The sequence below is a fragment of the Suricata suricatta genome, chromosome 8, assembly GCF_006229205.1.
Source record: "Suricata suricatta isolate VVHF042 chromosome 8, meerkat_22Aug2017_6uvM2_HiC, whole genome shotgun sequence".
NCBI lineage: Eukaryota > Metazoa > Chordata > Mammalia > Carnivora > Herpestidae > Suricata > Suricata suricatta.
In genome coordinates this window covers 71,705,928-71,725,567 of record NC_043707.1, presented here as the reverse complement: position 1 = coordinate 71,725,567, position 19,640 = coordinate 71,705,928, and the positions used below count along the sequence as shown (strand labels likewise).

General features: G+C 36.0%; 1 protein-coding gene across 4 annotated transcripts in view; it reads right to left on the bottom strand.

The window, feature by feature from the left end:
* The window catches only part of COL24A1 (collagen type XXIV alpha 1 chain), a 475,258-nt gene that overhangs the window by 292,530 nt on the left and 163,088 nt on the right, over positions 1-19,640 (bottom strand). For all 4 annotated transcript variants that reach the window (XM_029948854.1, XM_029948855.1, XM_029948856.1 and 1 more), the window contains 2 exons: positions 14,336-14,389; positions 10,190-10,243 (listed from right to left, as the gene is read on the bottom strand). In XM_029948854.1, the coding sequence (XP_029804714.1) occupies positions 10,190-10,243; positions 14,336-14,389 (108 nt within the window). The remainder of the gene's footprint in view (positions 1-10,189; positions 10,244-14,335; positions 14,390-19,640) is intronic.

Sequence of the window (19,640 nt, the reverse complement as noted above, 5' to 3'; positions counted from 1 at the left end):
ACTACGTGCTTCCCTCTCTTTGGCTACCACCATTTTTCTGGGCAGAGTTTTCTCCCTCCCCTAGCCCATGATGAAAGAGAATGCAGGGACAGTACAACTACTTTCATTTACATTCCCTGAAACACTTTATAATAATGAACTAGGCATGTTAAACATGGAATCTTCTGTATGTACAATTTCCTTTGAAGGGACTGTTCCTGATCCAGAGACTCTAATAAAGGGACAGCAACAGTCATGACCTTTTCTCCGTGAACTCACTCCTGCTCACCTCAGCCATAAGAAACAACACTTGATCTAAGGGAGGCCAAAACAAAGTCTGGCCAATAGTCTATGAAGTCACTTGGAACACAAAGTTGTGATAAACAAGAACAAGCCAAGTCAGTCAAATTCTTTTTTTTAATTACGTGAAACTATTTAAAAATTTTTTAATGTTTATTTATTTTTGAAGGAGAGAGAGGCAGAGCATAAGTGGGGGAAGAGCAGAGAGAAGGATCAAATATATATATCAGAGAAAAAGCAGATTCAAGCATAAGATCTAAATCAAAGATGAGGACTCTGAGATATGTAGAATGGAAGGAGTAGGTCAGGTTGGAGGGTTTTACAGTCCAGTAAAAGATAATTGTAAATCAGATTTGAGTGGAGGAATAAGAGATTGGATATAAGCTTCTTATAGAGTTTAAACTTAAGTTCCTTGTCTATTTTATTCAGTGTGGTATCCCCAGTGCCCAGAATAGTGCCTGGCTCATAGGAAGTGCTCACTAATTAATCAATGAAGGGACTTGGATGAATGAATGAATTGATGGAAAGACTTGAATATATTTGAGAGTTACGTGAGTAGAAAATAGATTCTAAGTATCTAATATGACATCTCAATTCTCTTAATGTTAAAATGAAAAGTAAATAAGTAGGACAAAGTAGGACAAAGAATGTCTTTGTTATTTTTAATGTGATATTAATACTTCTATAATACACTGTAGTTATTACCAATATTGTAAAAAGGCCTTCACCTATCCCCTATATTGGTGACTGTATTCCTTATTTATTTTTTACTTAAACATGAGTCTGTAAAGTTTTAAAAAGCAAAGGGAATAAACACCTGGGATACAATGCCTACATTCAAATTCTGACATAGCTCCAATCTAGGGATCTAACATTTTGTTTTAAAATTTTCATTTATAGTATAGTCGGTTGGAAATATTATTTGAGTCACTGTTTTCTATACTCACACAGGAAGAATAACAAAAAAGTTCAGGAGATAAAAATATACAATTTTTCTTGAATGAATATATTGAAAATAAAAAAAAAAACTGATGTGAACACATTCCTTAAGGAATGTCAATAGGAAAATTTACAAACTCTGTTTTAAAACAGATTAAAGACCCATTACAATAAATCATAGAATTGTCTAAATATTTGTTGTGTAGAGAGCTGCCTTACCAAGAATTCCAATAACAAATGGGGCTTAGGATCTAATTTTAGCAGAGACTTTCATGTTAATACTTATTTTAACAAATACTTGATCCCTAACAAATATGTTATCAATAGGTAACATGAGAGAGAGAGAGAGGAGAGCGAGAGAGAGAGTGAAAGAGAGAGAGAGAATATATTTAAAATCAGAAATATTGAGATGGCAAAGTAGATACTGAACTTTGCCCAAGCAGTTAAAATTTTGGATACATACATAAAATGTTAATCTATAAGGCATACAGTGGTACCATTTATATACAGGACATCCTCACTGGACATGGCACTACAGGGCCATAAAACAGACCATCCATGCTGAAACCATGCAAAGCAATATTAATAACAGGAAAAATTATGAATGTTCTGTGACTTTTAAAAATATTTGCCAAAATGTTAAAATTCTGATGGCTCAAATTGTGTAGGGAAATGAAAGAAATGTTAAACTAATATTTGGTGCGACATAACTTAAAAGATTAAAAACATTGAGAATTAAAGTGTCATTTCTTTGAAAAAAAATTATGAAGAGTAGTTTGGATACTGCTTGCCTTCTTGTATAAATTACCATAGTGAGCAAGCATATTTTCTATGCTTTGGCAAATTATCACACTCTTTTTTAATTCTGGATCAATGTTGAACATTTTAGCCTTAGTACTTGCTATGCCATGAAAGAATTCCAAAAGTTCTTCTAATGTGAAGGTTTTTTTTGCTGGTGTTACTTCTTCTGGGACATCTCTGTCCTATTCATCACAACCCTTTCTTCATTTATATCAAAAAGTTAACCTTCACTCTGTTCCTCCGGCTGCATTATCTAGAGTCTTTCAACTGGGAGCAGTGTCCTAGGAGTAGCTATTTTTTTCTATAATTCCACTTATGTTCAGTTCTAATTTTAAGTCCCGTGTTATCACTATTCCATTATTTTGCTCTACTTTCATCTTAGCTGGTCAATTACTTCTTTTGATTACCCATTTGCATAAAATATCACACAGGTTTATCACTAAGAGACTAAAAAGCAACACACCACACACTTTGTTGTCTGTGCATGAACTGAAAAACAGATGAACCATCACCAACTAACTGGATGAAATGATGTGACTGGTCATTGATCTTGATGCATAGCTGTTATTTATGTAGTTTTTGTAGTTTATGTTGTTTTGTAGACTGAAGAGACAGTATCAGAGTTTGTACTTTATGCAATTAATTGCTGTTACTAATTGTGGTTAATAATTGTGGTAAGTGAAGTTTGGACCATGTTGTTGGGAGACTGGTGTTATTTTCATTAAATGTGGGAACTGAAATTTGTGTATATTTGAACCATCCAAAGTGAGGAATGCCTGTATATATATATTAAGAAAAATTCTCACTGACCTTATGATATAATTTCCATGTTGTCAACTCTATATATTACTAGTGTTCTTTTAACAGTCTTTCCCCCTTACTAGATGGAAAAGACATATAGTCACTCAGATAAGGATTTTTCCCCTATGGCATAAGACCATGTCTGTATTGTCACCTTACCTTTCTATCTGGGGTCTCCTTCTACAGATTTTACGTTTCACAAATGCAGGAGCATTCCCCTTCAGAGGCCACAAAAGTGCCAAAGAAACTGGAGAGTAGATGATTTGCCTTTGGCATTCCCCTTCTTAAAACACTTCAGGTAGTTCTCTATCTCATGATAACTAATAGATTCAAGTGATGCATGATATAAGTTCCATTATAAGTTGGCCCCTGAATATCCCCAAGCCTTATCTTCTGACACCTCCTGCTCACACTTCATAGCCCAGGAGCAAGGAAGTGCTCTTTGCCTATAAGCCTTTGTTTATGGCGTCTCCTGTGTATAGATAGCATACATGTCTACTAACTACGGTATCATCAGGATAACTGCTCCTCATCCTCAAGATGCCTCCTTCCCTGTTCCTTAAAGACTCTCCCACTGCCTGTCCTTGAAGGTTTAAGTAACCCTCGAGGTGCCTGGGTAACTAAGCTAAGCATCCAACTTTGGCTCAGGACATGATTATGTGGTCCGTGAGTTCGAGCCCCACATCAGGCTCTGTGTTGACGGCTCAGAGCCTGGAGACAGCTTCTGATTGTGTGTCTCCTTCTCATTCTGCTCTTCTCCCAGTTGTGCTCTGTCTCTCTCTCAAAAATAAATAAACATTAAAAAAAATTTTAAGTTACCTTCAACCACATCCTATAATAATCTTTTCATATCTTCATTATTGTCCTTGCCATAGCATAATACACCTTTGTAATTTAGTGTGTTTCCTTTTTTTAGACCATAGCTACTTGAAGACAGGAACTATACCTTAGTTACATAATACTGGTTTCCTGAATGAATTGCACTGCAAAAGGATGTGACTAAAACAACTGTAGCATTCCAGAGAGTTAGTGACAGATTTTATCTCTGGAAGGAAGCTGCGCTTTTGTTTGAAGCCAAACAAAGAAGAAGCTTCTGCTTCTGTCTAGTCTCAGGAAGTTAAGGCAAAGCAAACCTTGTGTATAATCGTGTAAAAGACAACATCATGGAGAGACTAGTAAACAGGCTTACTAGTTCTACTCAGCCTACCTAAAATGGGGAATGAAGTCCTGATAAGAGGACTCCAGGAAAATAAGACAGGAAGAGACACTGATTTAGTGGTCCTATGACCACTAGGACCAGGTGAAATGGCACAGTCAATGACACTTAAGAGCAGCAATCTTCAGTCACTCACTAATGATATGTGCGAGACAGTAGGCTGAGACACCACAGTAAATAAAATATAGTCCTTGCACCTAAGGACTCCTGAGTCACTCATATATTTCTCTTTAGCCACTACTACTTCAGTGTTGTCTAAGGCAATAGTAAATTTCATTTTTCTGTAATGTAACAGCATTAGTTTACATATTAGGCAATTCCAAGTTTCTAATGAAACCTGTCAATCGTGACAGGAGTTATAGTGACAATGCCTTGAGGAATACAAAGGCTTATATTCATGTTTTGGTTAAAATAACCACGGAAAACTATGGTAAAATTGAGAAACAGTGATAATACGACCATTAAAAAAGACAAAAATCAATAGCTATGAGAATGGAAGCACTTCTTGGGGCAAGGCAATAAATTTCCTTAAGAAATAAGAATAAGAAGAGAACAAGAAATTTAATTAAAAAAAAACCAAATAAATTGAAGGAGGATCATAGATAACTGGAGAGCTGGAGGGGACTCACCTTACAGGATAAATACCACACAATCCTCTATTCTACCCACCACCCTTTCTTCTCGGAACACACCTCTCTTAGGCACACAACTCTCTTGTGCCAAACTTTGTCCCAAACCTCCTCACAACACTGACCCACTAACCTCCTTTAATCAATATCCGGTTTCTACTTTGGTCCCATCTACCCTAGTAATAGTCCTTCTCAACTAATTCTCAGAGGAAAAAAAAAAAAGACTCTGATAAACTAATTTTCAAAATGGTGCTATGTGACAGATAACAGTTTTTCTGAGGCACAGATTTTTTTTTTTTTTTAATTTCTGGAAACTGAAATACTTTTAGCCAAATGAACTTATCCTTAGTGTTAAAATGTCAATCACAAGAGCCAGACTGAGGAAAATATCTTTGGACATGGGGAAGTTTCCAAAGTCCCGCAAATTACACCGCTCTGGTAGCCAGTGGCTTGCCCGTGGGGGAGTTCAGTGTGGCACCGCCTCGCTCCCTGCGTCCCCTACCATTAGTGGGCGCGGAGGATTGCAGAGGAAGCGGACACAGCACAGCCCCTGTGCAGCAGCATGTGTGTTAGACTGCCAGTACAACACTCGGATTGGGAACCAACCAATGTAGCTTTGCAGATTTTTACAAGGATAGTGGGCAAGAGAGATAATAATCTATACAGTCAACTGTGGAGCAGCAGAACTCTCCTTATTTCTCTCTCTAGGCACAGATCTTTTATGCCAACCCTGACTTTTTATTGTTACTCTCATGGACATGCAGCATAATTATAGCTGTTTAGTACTGCCCTTGCTTAGATCGATTATGAAAAGCTGCCAATTTTTTGAGTGACTAATAAATCACAATGCATTCCACTTGATCTTCAATTCTTTTTTTCCTTCCAACTTCATAAAGATGTTTACTGCGTTCCTCATATGTGATGGAAAACTTTTGAAGTGAAATAATTCTATAGAAACACAGTAAGAATTTGCATTGTTTTATAATTATCACTAAAAAACCATGGATATTAGTAATTTTTGATATTTAGAAAAATACTGCTAAACATTGCTCATAACAATCTGTATTAAAATGTGTGTTCATATTTCACCATTGCTGTGAGCTATATGGCTTGATGCGAAAATGTGCTTAACTGTTCCCATCTGGTTCATCCTCTTGATCCTAGAGAAACTGCTCCAATTGAAATCACTGTTAATATTCCTAAAATTTTAAATAGCAGACTTCCAATATTAATAGAGCAGCTGATTGGCTATATTAAAAAACAATTTTAACATCCATCTGGAGTCCAAGCTCAGTATTATGACTCTTGTCTTCCATCCAGCCCAGCATACACTCTGTATCCAACTTATCTGCTTTTTGGCACAAATTTAGACACTGAGTGGGAAGTAAAAACATACTTTAGTTCTTAGGAAAATAAGAATTACATGAAGGTGGCTAAGTCGAGGCAATGTAACCAGTCAATCTGGTTGTCAAGATGTTAATACTGGCTTAAAAAAAAAAGTTGGGAGGAGAGAAATAAAAAAAGGAAAAGAAAGAAGCAAACTAAAAAAAATCTGCTGAAAGGTGGAAAAAAAACAATGCTGCAAATTTATTCATTTTGTATTTCTCTCAATATTACTTCTTATTTTCAGAATGTTTTTAATAGAAACCTTCTGTTAATTAATCTCAACAATTTTCATGAGCTGTTGAGAGTTCTCAATACAACTTTCTTGCAGCTATTTTCAAGATTACTTGACTACGGCTTATATGAGAAGATTTTTAATATTTCCAGATACTTTCAGAGAAAGAAAAGGAATAATGAAGTCATTATTATCTGTCATCCAAAACTATATCTGTTCCCTTGGCTTTCATGAAAAGCAAAATTTTGCTTCCTCTTGCATACATGCCAGGGACAGTCAGAAGTACTGAAATCCTACAAATACTGATTTAACAAACTAATTAATTAGAGGCGAAAGATTTATTTGATCTGAAGAGAAACCAGAGTGTGTTCACAATCTAATTAATTAATGAGAAAGTAGTATTTGAAGTTATTAAGAGCAGTCGTGTGTCAAACAGGCCTGGATTTGAATCCTAACTCAGCCAATTAATAGTTGTGTGGCCTGGGGTAAGTGATATAACCCTTTTATACCTCAACTTCTTTTTTGTTTTGTTTGCTTGTTTGTTTTTTACTTCAGAGAGAGAGCTCAGGAGAGGGGCAGAGGGAGAAAAGAGAATCTTAAGCAGGCTGCATGCCATGTCAGTGCAGAGACTGACACGAGGCTGTCTCACCACCATGAGGTCATAACCTGAGCCAAAATCGAGAGTCAGATGTTTAAGTGACTGAGCCACCCAGGCACCTCTCAATGAGTTGTTTTTAAGATGACAAGAAATAGGGCTCAGCAGAATGACTGGAATATGGCACATAATAAATTAGTAGTAATAGTTCTAATAATACTTTATAAATAGTTTAATAGATAAAAAGGATGTAATAAACTTTACATTAAGCAAAACCAAAGTATCTTGTTCATCTCTCATGATATGCAAGGAATAGTTAAAAGCACAGTTGATCTGTAGCAGTAAATTTTGTCTCTTGATCCTGCAGTAATTCTGAGTGACCATGAGCAATTCTCTTAACCTCTCCGGGGCTATCTTAGATTTCTCACTTACAAAGTGAATACTTTAAATTCTTGCCTCGACCTTAAGGGTTCCCCCAGCACTAACATTAAGGGTCGAACTGCAAGGTTGAAGGAAACGGGAGTACCAGGCTACAACTAACACGAGCTACTTTTCTAGGTTCTCCTAGCTTGGATCCGGTTTGCAAGGAAGTGACCGAGGTAGCTCAAAACATGAACCCAATCTAGTATATTCCATGAACGCAGCTCATAATTAACTGAGCATTTTATCCTCTAACTGCTCTTGCCCTTCTCTCTTCTATACAAACCACAGGAAGAGTCAATCAAGCTCATTTTGAATATACTTCTACTGTATCTTCCGATTAAAACAAGATATGCACCTAGTGTGATAGAAACTTGTCCCAAGCCAGCTATGTGAAAAATCAATTTTAGATGGAATCCTTATGTCTTTCCCTAGCAATACTTATTTTTTTTAATTTGTATATAGTTTCTATTAATTGACACACTCTATTTAAAAAGAGGAAAAATGCTCAGGAAAACTACAAAAACATTTCAAATGTTTCAATACTGTCCTAAACTACTGTCAAATCACAGTAAACCATGAATGCTTCATTTATCAGGAATAAGTTTAGTTTCTTATTTATCTTTTATGCGTGTTTATTTTTGAGAGAGAGAGAGAGAGACACACACACACACAAAGTGTGAACAGGGGAGGGGTAGAGAGAGAGAGACACAGACTGAAGCAGGCTCCAGGCTAGGCTGTCAGCACAGAACCTGACGCCAGGCTGGAACCCACAAACTGTGAGATTATGACCTGAGCCATACTCAGATGCTCAACCAACTGAGCCACCCAGGCACCCCTGTTTCTAATATTTTCAACTAAATTTTCTCTAGAGAGATATTCAGCTACAGCCGCTATCTGACCAATGGCTTCTGTGTGATTAACTTAAACAAAAAGAAGGCATATTTTAAAAGTTTAAAAAATGTTATATAAGAGGAAAATAAGTCTGTAAAAGATAATCTGTAGCCCAGTTTGTTTAAAACAATGCTGTATTTCATTTTACTAGAGTTATACAGATCAAAAAGAATATATTAATCTTAATATTTTAAAATACTCATAACCCAAGACATTTATAATATATGCATGGGTCTTTGAAAGCCAGTATCTTCTGCTGTAAGTAAGCACAATTCCCAAGTTAAAATAATAATCTGCTGGAATAGTTACAATCAGTCTTTTTAAATTTGTCTCTATAGATATTTCTTTATATAGTCCTCTACACAATAACCACGCCAATATTTCTTAGAGTTCGCTTTTCTGGATTGCTAATTTCGTAAACCATGGGCATCATTTAACCTGGAAAAGTAATGATTAGTTTTTTTGTTATCTGTAGTATCATTCTTTAGGGTGAAATATTGTATATTTAATATCAGATAAAATAATTAAAATAATTTCATATGTTGAGATCTTTGGTGCTACTTGTCAGTACAATTTCTTCAGAGGTATACTTAGTGGTCAGAGATATGCTGAGTAGCATTAATTGAACGGATTTACGACTATATATCAAGACAAATTCTGTTAGAAATGATCACTCTGCCATCTCTGTCTCCATGGGAGCAACCAACAACCTCAAAGAAGTAATCAGATTCTAAGTACTGTCTAGGATGAAAATTAATTTGATGGCCATAAAGATAATGGTGGTGTGGTCATGGGAGGGAAAACACTCCATGAGATCAAAATCTTGTTCATCATTTTAAATTCAGCTCTTTAGCAGGAGTTACGAGGGAGAGCAAACAAGGTCATTTACGAAACCAGATAAACGGCTGATGGTTAACATGTGTTAGGGCTCGAATGTGTCTGACACTGTATTGCATGGATTACCTCATTTCTTGTTTCTAACAACTGCCTATAAAGTGGGTAGTACTCTCTTCTCATTTTACAAATGAGGCAACTGAAACATAGAGAGGTTAAACACCCTCTCCAAAGTCAATGGGACCTAGAAAATGGTAGATGGGATTTGAACCAAGTCACCAGAGCCTGAATACTACTTCCAATTCAAATGTCCCAAGAGAAAGGGAATATGACACACAGAGACATCAACACAGCTCATTATTATACGTCTTTCGATATCCATATCAAGTCACATACAGCTCTTCAATATTTTGGGGCCTTTAATGCTTAGAAAGATATTTTGTATTTTCCTTTTCTCTGTAGAAAGTCAATAACTCAGTGTTCGAAGGGAAAAAGAAAAATAAGCTGAATATATGGAGAAGTAGGAAACTGTACAGCATATTTTATAAAATAATTCTAGCAGTTGCATTAGATTCCTTTTTACCTCAGAAAAATATATGTAGTCAAGTATATATCACTACTGTTTTTCTGTAGTATCATTCTTTAGGGTGAAATATTGTATATTTAATATACAATATTACCAGCTATTCCCAATCCTCACTCCCTTCCTACCCTTCAGGCCTCACATTCATATATATATCATGGCAGAGAACCCTTTCAAAAAAGAGAAAGAGAACCCTTTAAAAAAAGCCAAAGTATTCCCTATACCTCCCTTTGAACAAATAAAAGTTAAAAAATGACTTTGAAGTTTCAGAAGCAGGTTATTGCCCTTATATAAAAAAGAAGAAGAAGAAGAAAAGTGTCAACATTCTGTCAGTGACTCTGACTTATTCCCACATGTGAATTTTGTTCCCTTCATTAACTGAAAGGTTTTATTTTTCATAAGGCGCTGCCTTTTTGTGGGCACCACTTTCCTGGATTAGGAGAGCATCCCAATTCTTTTTGCTGAGAAAAGGAATTTAAAACATTGACTTTGGGCTTCACTTCAAAATGAGATTTTAAGACTTGAAGAGCTCCCCGACCCAGATGACAACTAATTATGTCAAAGTAAAACCACATCTTACCTTGTCGCCTTGCATACCGGGGGGTCCCATTAATCCAGAAAGGCCCTGACTGCCCTAAGAAGAAAACACAAAGAGAGGTTTAACGTTATTAGAGAGAATTGAAAATTAGAATTCTCTTGCTGCAGGATTTCGTCTTGGATGACAAAATCTTACTGTATTCATTTCTGATCTTTGCAATTGGGCTCAAATTACATGTTTTTTTCAGGGCCCTGTCGAGACTATTTCTGAGGCACCCCCACATTTCTCTCTTCTCATGCTGAATACCTGCACCTTACTTCCCCACTTCAGTGCCTCTGCTCCTTTTTTTCTGATACTCTTTTCTCTAGGAATGCCGTCACTCCCCAGATTTCTGTCGTTCCAAGGTTTACTGTGTTTTAAAAATCTAAAGTTTACTCAAAAATTCTATATGCGGGCACCTGGGTGGCTCAGTTAATTAAGTTACAGACTTCTGCTTAGGTCATGATCTCGGGGTTAGTGAGTTTGAGCCCGCATCCGGCTCACTGCTGTCAGCTCAGAGCCTGCTTCAGATCCTCCATTCCCTTCTCTCTACCCCTCTTCTTTGCTCTCTCTCTCTCTCTCTCTCAAAAAGAAATAAACATTAAAAACTTTTTCTATAAGCACGTTGTGTGGCAGCTGTGGAGGGCTCAGGCTGGCATCTGGTGGGACTCCCATGAGGAGCCTCAAGGCAAGGCTGTGGGGAGCAGGGCTGGGCTCATGTGGCACAGCAGAGAAAGGGACACGTCTGCTTCTGGGGCTGTGCTGGTGTCGCCTCTTATACCACTGGAAGTAACTGCTGCAAACATTCATTGGGCGGATGTATGTTTGGCTCCTGCAGATGGGACTTTACCTATTAGGGCCATCCATTCTCCTGACTCCCCAACCTGATGAGGGCCTGCAAGCCCATCTTGGGGTCGAAGGGAGAAAGTATACTGATGCGAGGGGGAAGGAGTGTCTGGTGGGTAGAAGTGACAGCGAGAGATAAAGAGGAAGCTGTGTGAATTGACATGGAAAAAACATGTCAAAAAGGAATGGGAAAGGGACACTTAGCCAGCTAAGTGACCACCTCTTGATATCTGGTTGGGACATGATCTCATGGTGGTGGGATTGAGCCCACCTTCCCCTCCAATTGAGCCCCAAGCTGGATGAGGGTATGAGCCTGCTTGGGATTCTCTCTTTCTCTGTCTGCCCCTCCCCTCATGCATGCATGCTCTCTCTTTCAAAATAAATAAACTTAAAAAAATATGAAAGAGGAATGGTAACAATCTTGAGGCACTTTGCTCCAGATGCAGTTTTACTTTCCTTCCTCTCCCTCTTTCTGCTGCAACAAATATATTATGCATGAAAAAACAATGTTGCAAAAGAAAAAAGAGTACTTAAGGGTTAATCCTAAGTAAACTTCTAAGTGACTGTGTTCTGTTTAATATTCAGTGCACTATATACTTTAATATGTCATCAAGTTAAACAATCAGAAGAGGAAAGAATGTTTCTGATGATTAACCTTTCCATTTGTATTAATTTCATTTTAATACCTCTTCTTGACATTTTATTAAGATGTCTTCCATCTTGTGATGGGGTTATATACATAACAATTATTTCTGAAGTAGAGGGAAAAGAAAGCTGCACTAGGAAACAGGTTATTGGATGCTTGTCTCCTGCTACTAGCTCGAATTATGGGTGACTCACTTGATTTCAGTTTCTCCATATGAAAAATGAAAATCTCTCACTTGTCTTATGTCTTAAAAGTTATCTTTGGGGGCTCCTCGGTGGCTCAGTCAGCTAAGCGTCTGACTTCAGCTCAGGTCATGACCTCACAGTCTGTGGGTTCGAGCCCCACATCGGGCTCTGTGCTGACAGCTCAGCTCAGAGCCTGAAGCCTACTTCAGATTCTGTGTCTCCTTCTCTCTGTGCCCCTCCCCCACTCACTCTCTGTCTCTTAAAATAAAATACATTAAAGAATGTTTTTTAAAAAAAGTCATCTTTGCATGCCATTGAGATCCCAAAAGGGCTTAAACATTTAAATTAAATGCTCTATGAGAGATGTTCTTTAGTGGATGCTCTATGCTAAAGGACTAGCCCCTGCATTTCTATTATCAGTCTGTCACTGACCATATATTTATTATAAAAATGGCTAAGTGATTAAAACTAAAATGCTATTGTTTTCCAACCCCCTCAACTCTCACCATTTACTATTTATATATGTATCCATAATATACATATATATAATTAATACCTGCCTCCACAGTATATGTGAACCCAATTTAATGTAAATATAATGTCTGAGACATGTTTTTAAGTTTTACCATTTTAGAAATACATCTTTCAACTTTAAAAGGTAGATTTCACTTAAAACTCAATGGCAACATATCATTAATCTGTATCTTACTGCATTTCTCCCATCTCCCATTAACCACAATTAGTATATGAGTAACTCAAAATGAGGAAAAAGGCTGATGTTCTTCCAAGCCTCAATTCCAATGCTGACCCATCCTGGATTTCATACAGAAACTGCATACATACTGAACCACCCTGTATTTTGTACCAGGAAGCCACAAGTAAAGATAAAACCAAGCATTTGATATAAATGTGAATGCTTCATTTGGGGGAAGGTTATTTAAAGCAGACATCACAATGGAATGGGCCTCTAATTTCTAAATTTTAAGTAAGAAATCAAATGTCCTCTATTTTTATCTTAAGAGATGGCATTTTTTTCTCAGATTGCAGATTATTCTTCCTTGCAATAACTAAGGGACCAATGAAAATATGTTTCTAATAATAAATTTCAATTTTCTTTCTAAAATATTTATATTCAGAGAACTCATTTCCATCACAGGAATAAAATTCTCAAAATTCTAGATTAAGATTTTTTGGAGGATTTACTTGTCAGTATAACATCTACGAAGTTCATTAATGTGGTGTGGGGCTTTTTTGATTTTTTGTTAAGTTTACAAGGGTTTCTATATGCCAGTTAAAAGATCAGATTTCAACATGGGAACTACCAAAATTATTCAGTGATTTTAAAAGTTTGTGAATGTATACCACAAAAACAAAAACATCCTATAATTGTATCACATTCATCAAATGCTTGTCTAAACAGAGCATCCCAGATGTGCTTTGGGTTCATTCGCACTGGAAAACAGTACCCTCCTCCTAATAAAGATGTTGTCTCTATTTTTACTTTAAAATATTCGTTTATTTTTATTTCAACGTGTATGTTTGACAGCATTACGACAAAATGAAATGCATATTAGATTAAAAGACAAATATATCATTAACTCAGCCTCTTACTATCCATGAATATTTAAATTCTACGAATTCTGCTTTCCTTCTTATTTTAGGTTGATTTATTTATCGAGAGAGAGGGAGAGAGAGAAAGAGAGAGAGAGAGAAAGAGAGAGAGAGAGAGAGAGAGAGAGAGAGAGAGAGAGAGAGAGAGAGAGAGAGAACGAGCTGGAGGGGCAGAGAGAGACAGGGAAAGAGAATCCCAAGCAGGCTCTGCACTGTGACAGTCACTGTGGAGCCTGGTTCAGGGCTTGAACTCAGGAAGCAGGAAATCATGACCTGAGCCCAAACTAAGAGTCAAACAGGCTTTCCATGAATTCTCTTTTCTGGAAGAGAAGATAATGATGACTGCGTTTTGTAGTTACTGTGGGACTTAAAAAAGATAAAGTACACGGAATTATTTTCAAAAAGGTACAAAATAGTACTGCAACCTCTGTACCATTGTATGTATGCCTTTTAACAGCAAATTCTTGAGATTAGGGCCATATTTTCTCTAATTTTTTGCCCCACTCCTCCCTAATTGGCAGGTAGCACAATGGTAAGCCATAGTAGACATTCAATAAAATTAATGCTAAGATTAGATTTCAACTGATAAATTACGTTGATGATATAAATTATTTTTCAAATATTCCTTCCTTCATTAAAATCTGCTAGTTCTCACTCTTCTCAGTCTGATATCACATAAAATCTACATTTAAAAAAGATAAAAGCGGGAATGCCTGGATAGCATTAAGGGGAATCTCTCTCCTCTCTCTGCCCCAAATCCCTCTCAAAATAAAATAACATTAAAAAATGTTTTAAAAAAGATAATTTTTTTTTACTGCTTGAAATATATACCATAATTTTATTCCATGGGCAACTAATTACCTTTTCTCCAGGAACAGCTTGACCAGGGGAAAGTCCTGGATCTCCTTTGGGACCCTAGGTAAAACAATTATAAAACACTTGGTGAAGCACAAATTATATATAGCATATCACATTTCTTCAGCTGTATGTGTCATTAGATGTTATATATATCATATGGTAGTAAATAAATTTATTTTAAATTGAGATGACATGGATTATTTACCTTTTTAATGTATATTTTTATGAGCCTTATTTTTAAATGCTGAGAAGATTGTCAGACAGATAATTTTTTAAATCTAATGAAGTTATACTACCATTGAAACATCTTTCTTTAAGGGACACACAGATAGGCTCTATGAACATCCACTTTTGTGACACATTCAGTTATAATTCTTATTTTAGCATTGGAAAACTGATTACTGTTAGTAAAAGAAATCTGTTTTTAATTCTTATAATTTTAAGGTATCATGCTAAGTTTAAACATTTTCCAAAATTTTGCAAGGGACATGCAGTACTTATGTAATAAAGAAAAAAAATAAACCAAGAGTATACCTCTAATACCCAAAATAGATATAAAAATAGATACTTTTCATATTCTGGGAATCATGTTTTACATTTCAAGAGAAATATGACATTAGGTCTCAGCCAAAATATTTTGCACAATATTAAAGTAAACTTTCTTATTATGCATACTGGCAAAGTATCTCTTTTTCTATTTCCCATCTCATAAAATTAAGAGCCACAATTGATACTCTTTGATTCCAATTCTGATTTCATTACTATTCTCAGCTAGTAATAATTTCCATTCCTAGAGAGTTCTAAATGCTATTTTCACTCTATGAGAAATAATCATGTTTTCTCTCACATAATCATATGTCTTTCACATATCATTCAAATACCACTCAGACCGATGAAAGAAGGAAGGCCAAAGGAAAAGTCCTTCATGTTCCCAAGTAAGTCTTGTCATTTTACAAATTAGAAATAAGTCTTGACTAGCAAAAAGGTCTATGTTCTAGAGTCAAAGAACATTTTTAAGGAAAGATGTTTTTCCAGGATGACCTCTTCCCTTCCATAGCTATCACCACTTCTAGCACTAGCTAAAATTGTATTTTATTTATTTATTTATTTATTTATTTATTTATTTATTTATTTAAGTTTATTTATTTTGAGGGAGAGAGAGCATAGGAACAGAAAGGGGAAGATAGAGAGACAGAGAGAGAATCCCAAGTAGGCTCTGTGATGTCAGCGTGGAGACCAATGTGGGACTCAATCTCATGAACCAAAAGATCATGACCTGAACTGAAATCAAGAGTCAGACCCTTAAGCAACTGAGCCATGTAAGTGCTCCAAGGCTACAATGTTAATCCACTGACTAAATAAATTATGGGATGTGAGAAACAGCTTTAGTGATATGATCTCTCAATATTTAAGAATGCAATCCTTTAACAACAACAGCAACAAAAAAGGTAACATACTTAGAATTTATAAGGGATATTAGAACTTATCTAGTAAATCACATTTTATAGATAAAGAAACAATGAGGGTCCAGAAAGGTTAAATAAATTGATTAAAATTGCTTAGAAAAGTACTGGCAAACCAGGTCAATTTTTTTTCTCATATCACAATATATATTAAATAAAAATCTTATTTGTTGGTTTTAATAAATTTTAGTCTCTTATTAGAAAACTTAGCCAATTGATTTGAGGCAATATTTCCAAAGAATTTTAATATTTTTTAATGTTTTATTTATTTTTGATACAGAGAGAGACAAAGCATGAGAGGGATTAGGGTCAGAGAGAGAAGGAGACACAGAACCAGAAGCAGGCTCCAGGCTCTGAGCTAGCTGTCAGCACAGAGCCTGACGCGGGGCTCAAACCCACAAACGTGAGATCTGACCTGAGCTGAAGTCGGAGGCTTAACCGACTGAGCCACCCAGGTGCCCCCAAAGAATTTTAAAAGAAGTTAAGAAATGATGGCCCTTGAGAATTTTAAATATAATAAAGTTCTTTGTGCCAGTGTTTTTATTTATAAATATCACATTAAAAATTCATATTTTTAGGCTCTATCTGAATTTTCTATTATAGATCTCCTTTCTTAGTAGTGTCAACTAATTTAACATTTCAACCTCATTAAAAGAGGACTATCTAAGAAAAGGGATAAAAGTAGCCAATAGATCAATAAAAATCAGATTTAAAGACATAGCTTTTTCTTAGTCGTAAGCTTTATTATCTGGGCAACATATCTTTAAAGAAATATATGCCAAATCTTTTTTATTTCCCCAAAAATGTGCTTCAGTTAATTGATTATCTCATTCTACAACCATAATTCCAAGTCAACATGAAGAAAATGCTCTTAACCTGGTCAGGTGTGGGTTGATCCTCCGTAGTATAAAATGAATGAGTAGAGATTATTGAAAATGCCAATTTTACCTAAAATGTCAAAGAAGTAGGGCATATTTCTCCATATTGAAGAATACTCCAAAATCTCTTATTCTGTCCTTCATTTTACATTAATTTCATGACTCCCAACATGCTTTTAGTCATACTTGATTGCCGTTTCAAATCCTTATTATTAAAAATGTTTATAAGTTAATCATGATTGACTTTGACTTTCAAATTGGCTTCTACTTACTTTTACATGACTTTTGTTAAAGGAGCTATATATCCTTTTGAGTGTAAGAGGAAAAGGAAGTTGCCAATCCTTTATTATTTTATTACTCAAAGGATTCTCAAAGTCCCACCTATTCCACTGTTCTAAAACCCTCATCAGCAGAGCAGCTGTTTCAGACTATTATTGGATCTCCAGAAGGCCCTCTGCCTAGGGAGGGACACTCCCAAGTACTAGATCCATTAACGTGTTAGAACAGATTTATCATATTAGAGTTCATTCAATATAACTACTGGGATTTGGAGTGAAAAAACTGAACATATTATTTAATCCCTCTGAATTTGAGATTCCTCCTCTGTAAAATGGGAATGGTGATAATGAAAATACCTACCTAGATTAGCTTATAAGATATAGGGTCAAATTCTCTATAGAGTATAAAAATGTAAGTATTAAAAATAACAAGATTAAAGATAATCATTGAAATCAATTTTATAATTATTGTTATCTTAAAAAGCAGAGAACACAATTCTTGAATGAATTTTGGATGAAGTACCAAAATTTAAATGAAAATAATTTAGAAGTAAAAATTCAAATATAGAAGAGTGAAATTGGGAGAGTCCCATAAAAGAAATACTAAATAAAATGATCCTGAGCCAACATCACTTGAATATTCTTTAACATTACTAATGTTAACTTTAACATAACTAATTTAACTTTAACATTACTAATAACTATACAAGACCCATAATCTCCATTTTAAGCATTGCATTCTGTAACCAACACTTCCTATCTTTTTAGCTCACTCTCTAAGCCCCCACAACTTTAACAATTGACCTACTGGAACTGCTAATATGTGATCCCACCACATTTGCACTGTATTATCTCCCATGTGGCCTCACTTTCAATCCTTAAACAGCCTAAGTATCACGGTCTGATGTACATAAATGACACCATTTCCTCTTTCTCCCTCTGTCTTATAAGCTTACCTGGTAATTCTTTTTTTTTTTTTAATGTTTATTTATTTTTGAGAGGGAAGGAAAGGGCAGAGAGAGAGGGAGACAGAGGATCAGAAGCAGGCTCTGTGCTATGAGCGCAGAACTCAATATGGGGCTCAAACTCACAAACTGAACTCACCAACCATGAGACCATGACCTGAGGTGAAGTCAAATGCTTAACTGACTGAGCCACCTAGTAGCTTGCAATTCTTAAATCTAAACTCACCACCTACTGTCTGTCCCATCCCCTAGCAACTAAATGTGACTAAAAGAAAACAATCATGCTAACAAATTTTACTTTAAATTCATGACTTTTTACATTAATTGGGTTTTTTTGGTGTGTCTAATAAATTACCTTAGTTAATCCACTTTCCCATTTTCATAGATAATTATTTCATAACCTCTCTCATCACTCTGAGTGGGTGATCTTGCTTTCAACATTCACAACCTGTCACAACCAAAGCTACTAGCTCACTTAAATTTGTCCAAAATACTCTGGCTTCATAACCAAACCCACCATTCTTTCTCATGAGGACATCATTGATACTCTCCTCTCTACATTATTTTAATTTTTCCTCTTTCCAGAATAATTTGCATCACCAAGTAAACACACTGCGATTTTCCTATCTTAAAAACAACTTTCCTTGTACCCACATCTCTCTTCTCTGCTCCATTACACTATTCCCTGTTAGAGAAAAACTCTTAGAAACTTGTCTACGTTAACAAGGAGACTTCTTCCATTCTCTCCTACACTTAATCCATTCAGACTATTGTCCCTACCCTACCTCACTGGTCATTCTTTCCCAGTCTCCATTGTTGGTATCTTTTCTTCTTCCTAATATACTAAACTCTGGGGTACCTCAAGATTTGGTCCTTGAATACTTCTCTATCTGTATTTGTTTATACATACAGATATATATACATATATAAAGCTTTTTGAGTGCACAGAAAAGCAATAAAAAACCAGGACACACTGGAGGGGACTCAACTCTTAAAAGAAGAGTATCACGTTTGGTATAGTATACATTTATACAGCTTTTCTTCTAACGGTCCTCCCCAGTCTTCATGGAATGGTTAGAATTCAAGCAGAAAACCATGGACATTTTAGCTAATGGTATCAGAGGACAGAGTGTGAGACTACCTGAATAACTGTAAATTGAGGGAGAAAATCCAAGGAAGAAAGTAAGAAGACAGCTTTCCCCCACATCTGGATAAAGACTCTCTTGAACTCTTGGCTGACACCGAATGTGGTTGCATGAGACAGATCCCAAAGAGTTCACCAAACAGCAACAACCAATATTTATAATTGAATATATATTTCAGCTGCTGGCCACCACAGGAGAAATAGTTTGGGGTTTGAGCTACCTCACTTCATTTGTTTTAAATAGTTTATTGTCAAATTGGTTTCCATATAACACCCAGTGCTCTTCCCCACAGGTGCCCTCCTCCATCACTACCACCCCTTTTCCCCCCTCCTCCTTCAACCCTCAGTTCGTTTTCAGTATTCAATAATCTCTCAAGTTTTGCGTCCCTCTCTCTCCTCAACTCTCTTTCTTTCTTCCCCTCCCCCTGGTCCTCCATTAGGTTTCTCCTGTTCTCCTGTTAGACCTATGAGTGCAAACATATGGTATCTGTCCTTCTCTGCCTAACTTATTTCGCTTAGCATGACTCCCTCTAGGTCCATCCATTTTGCTACAAATGGCCATATTTCATTCTTTCTCATT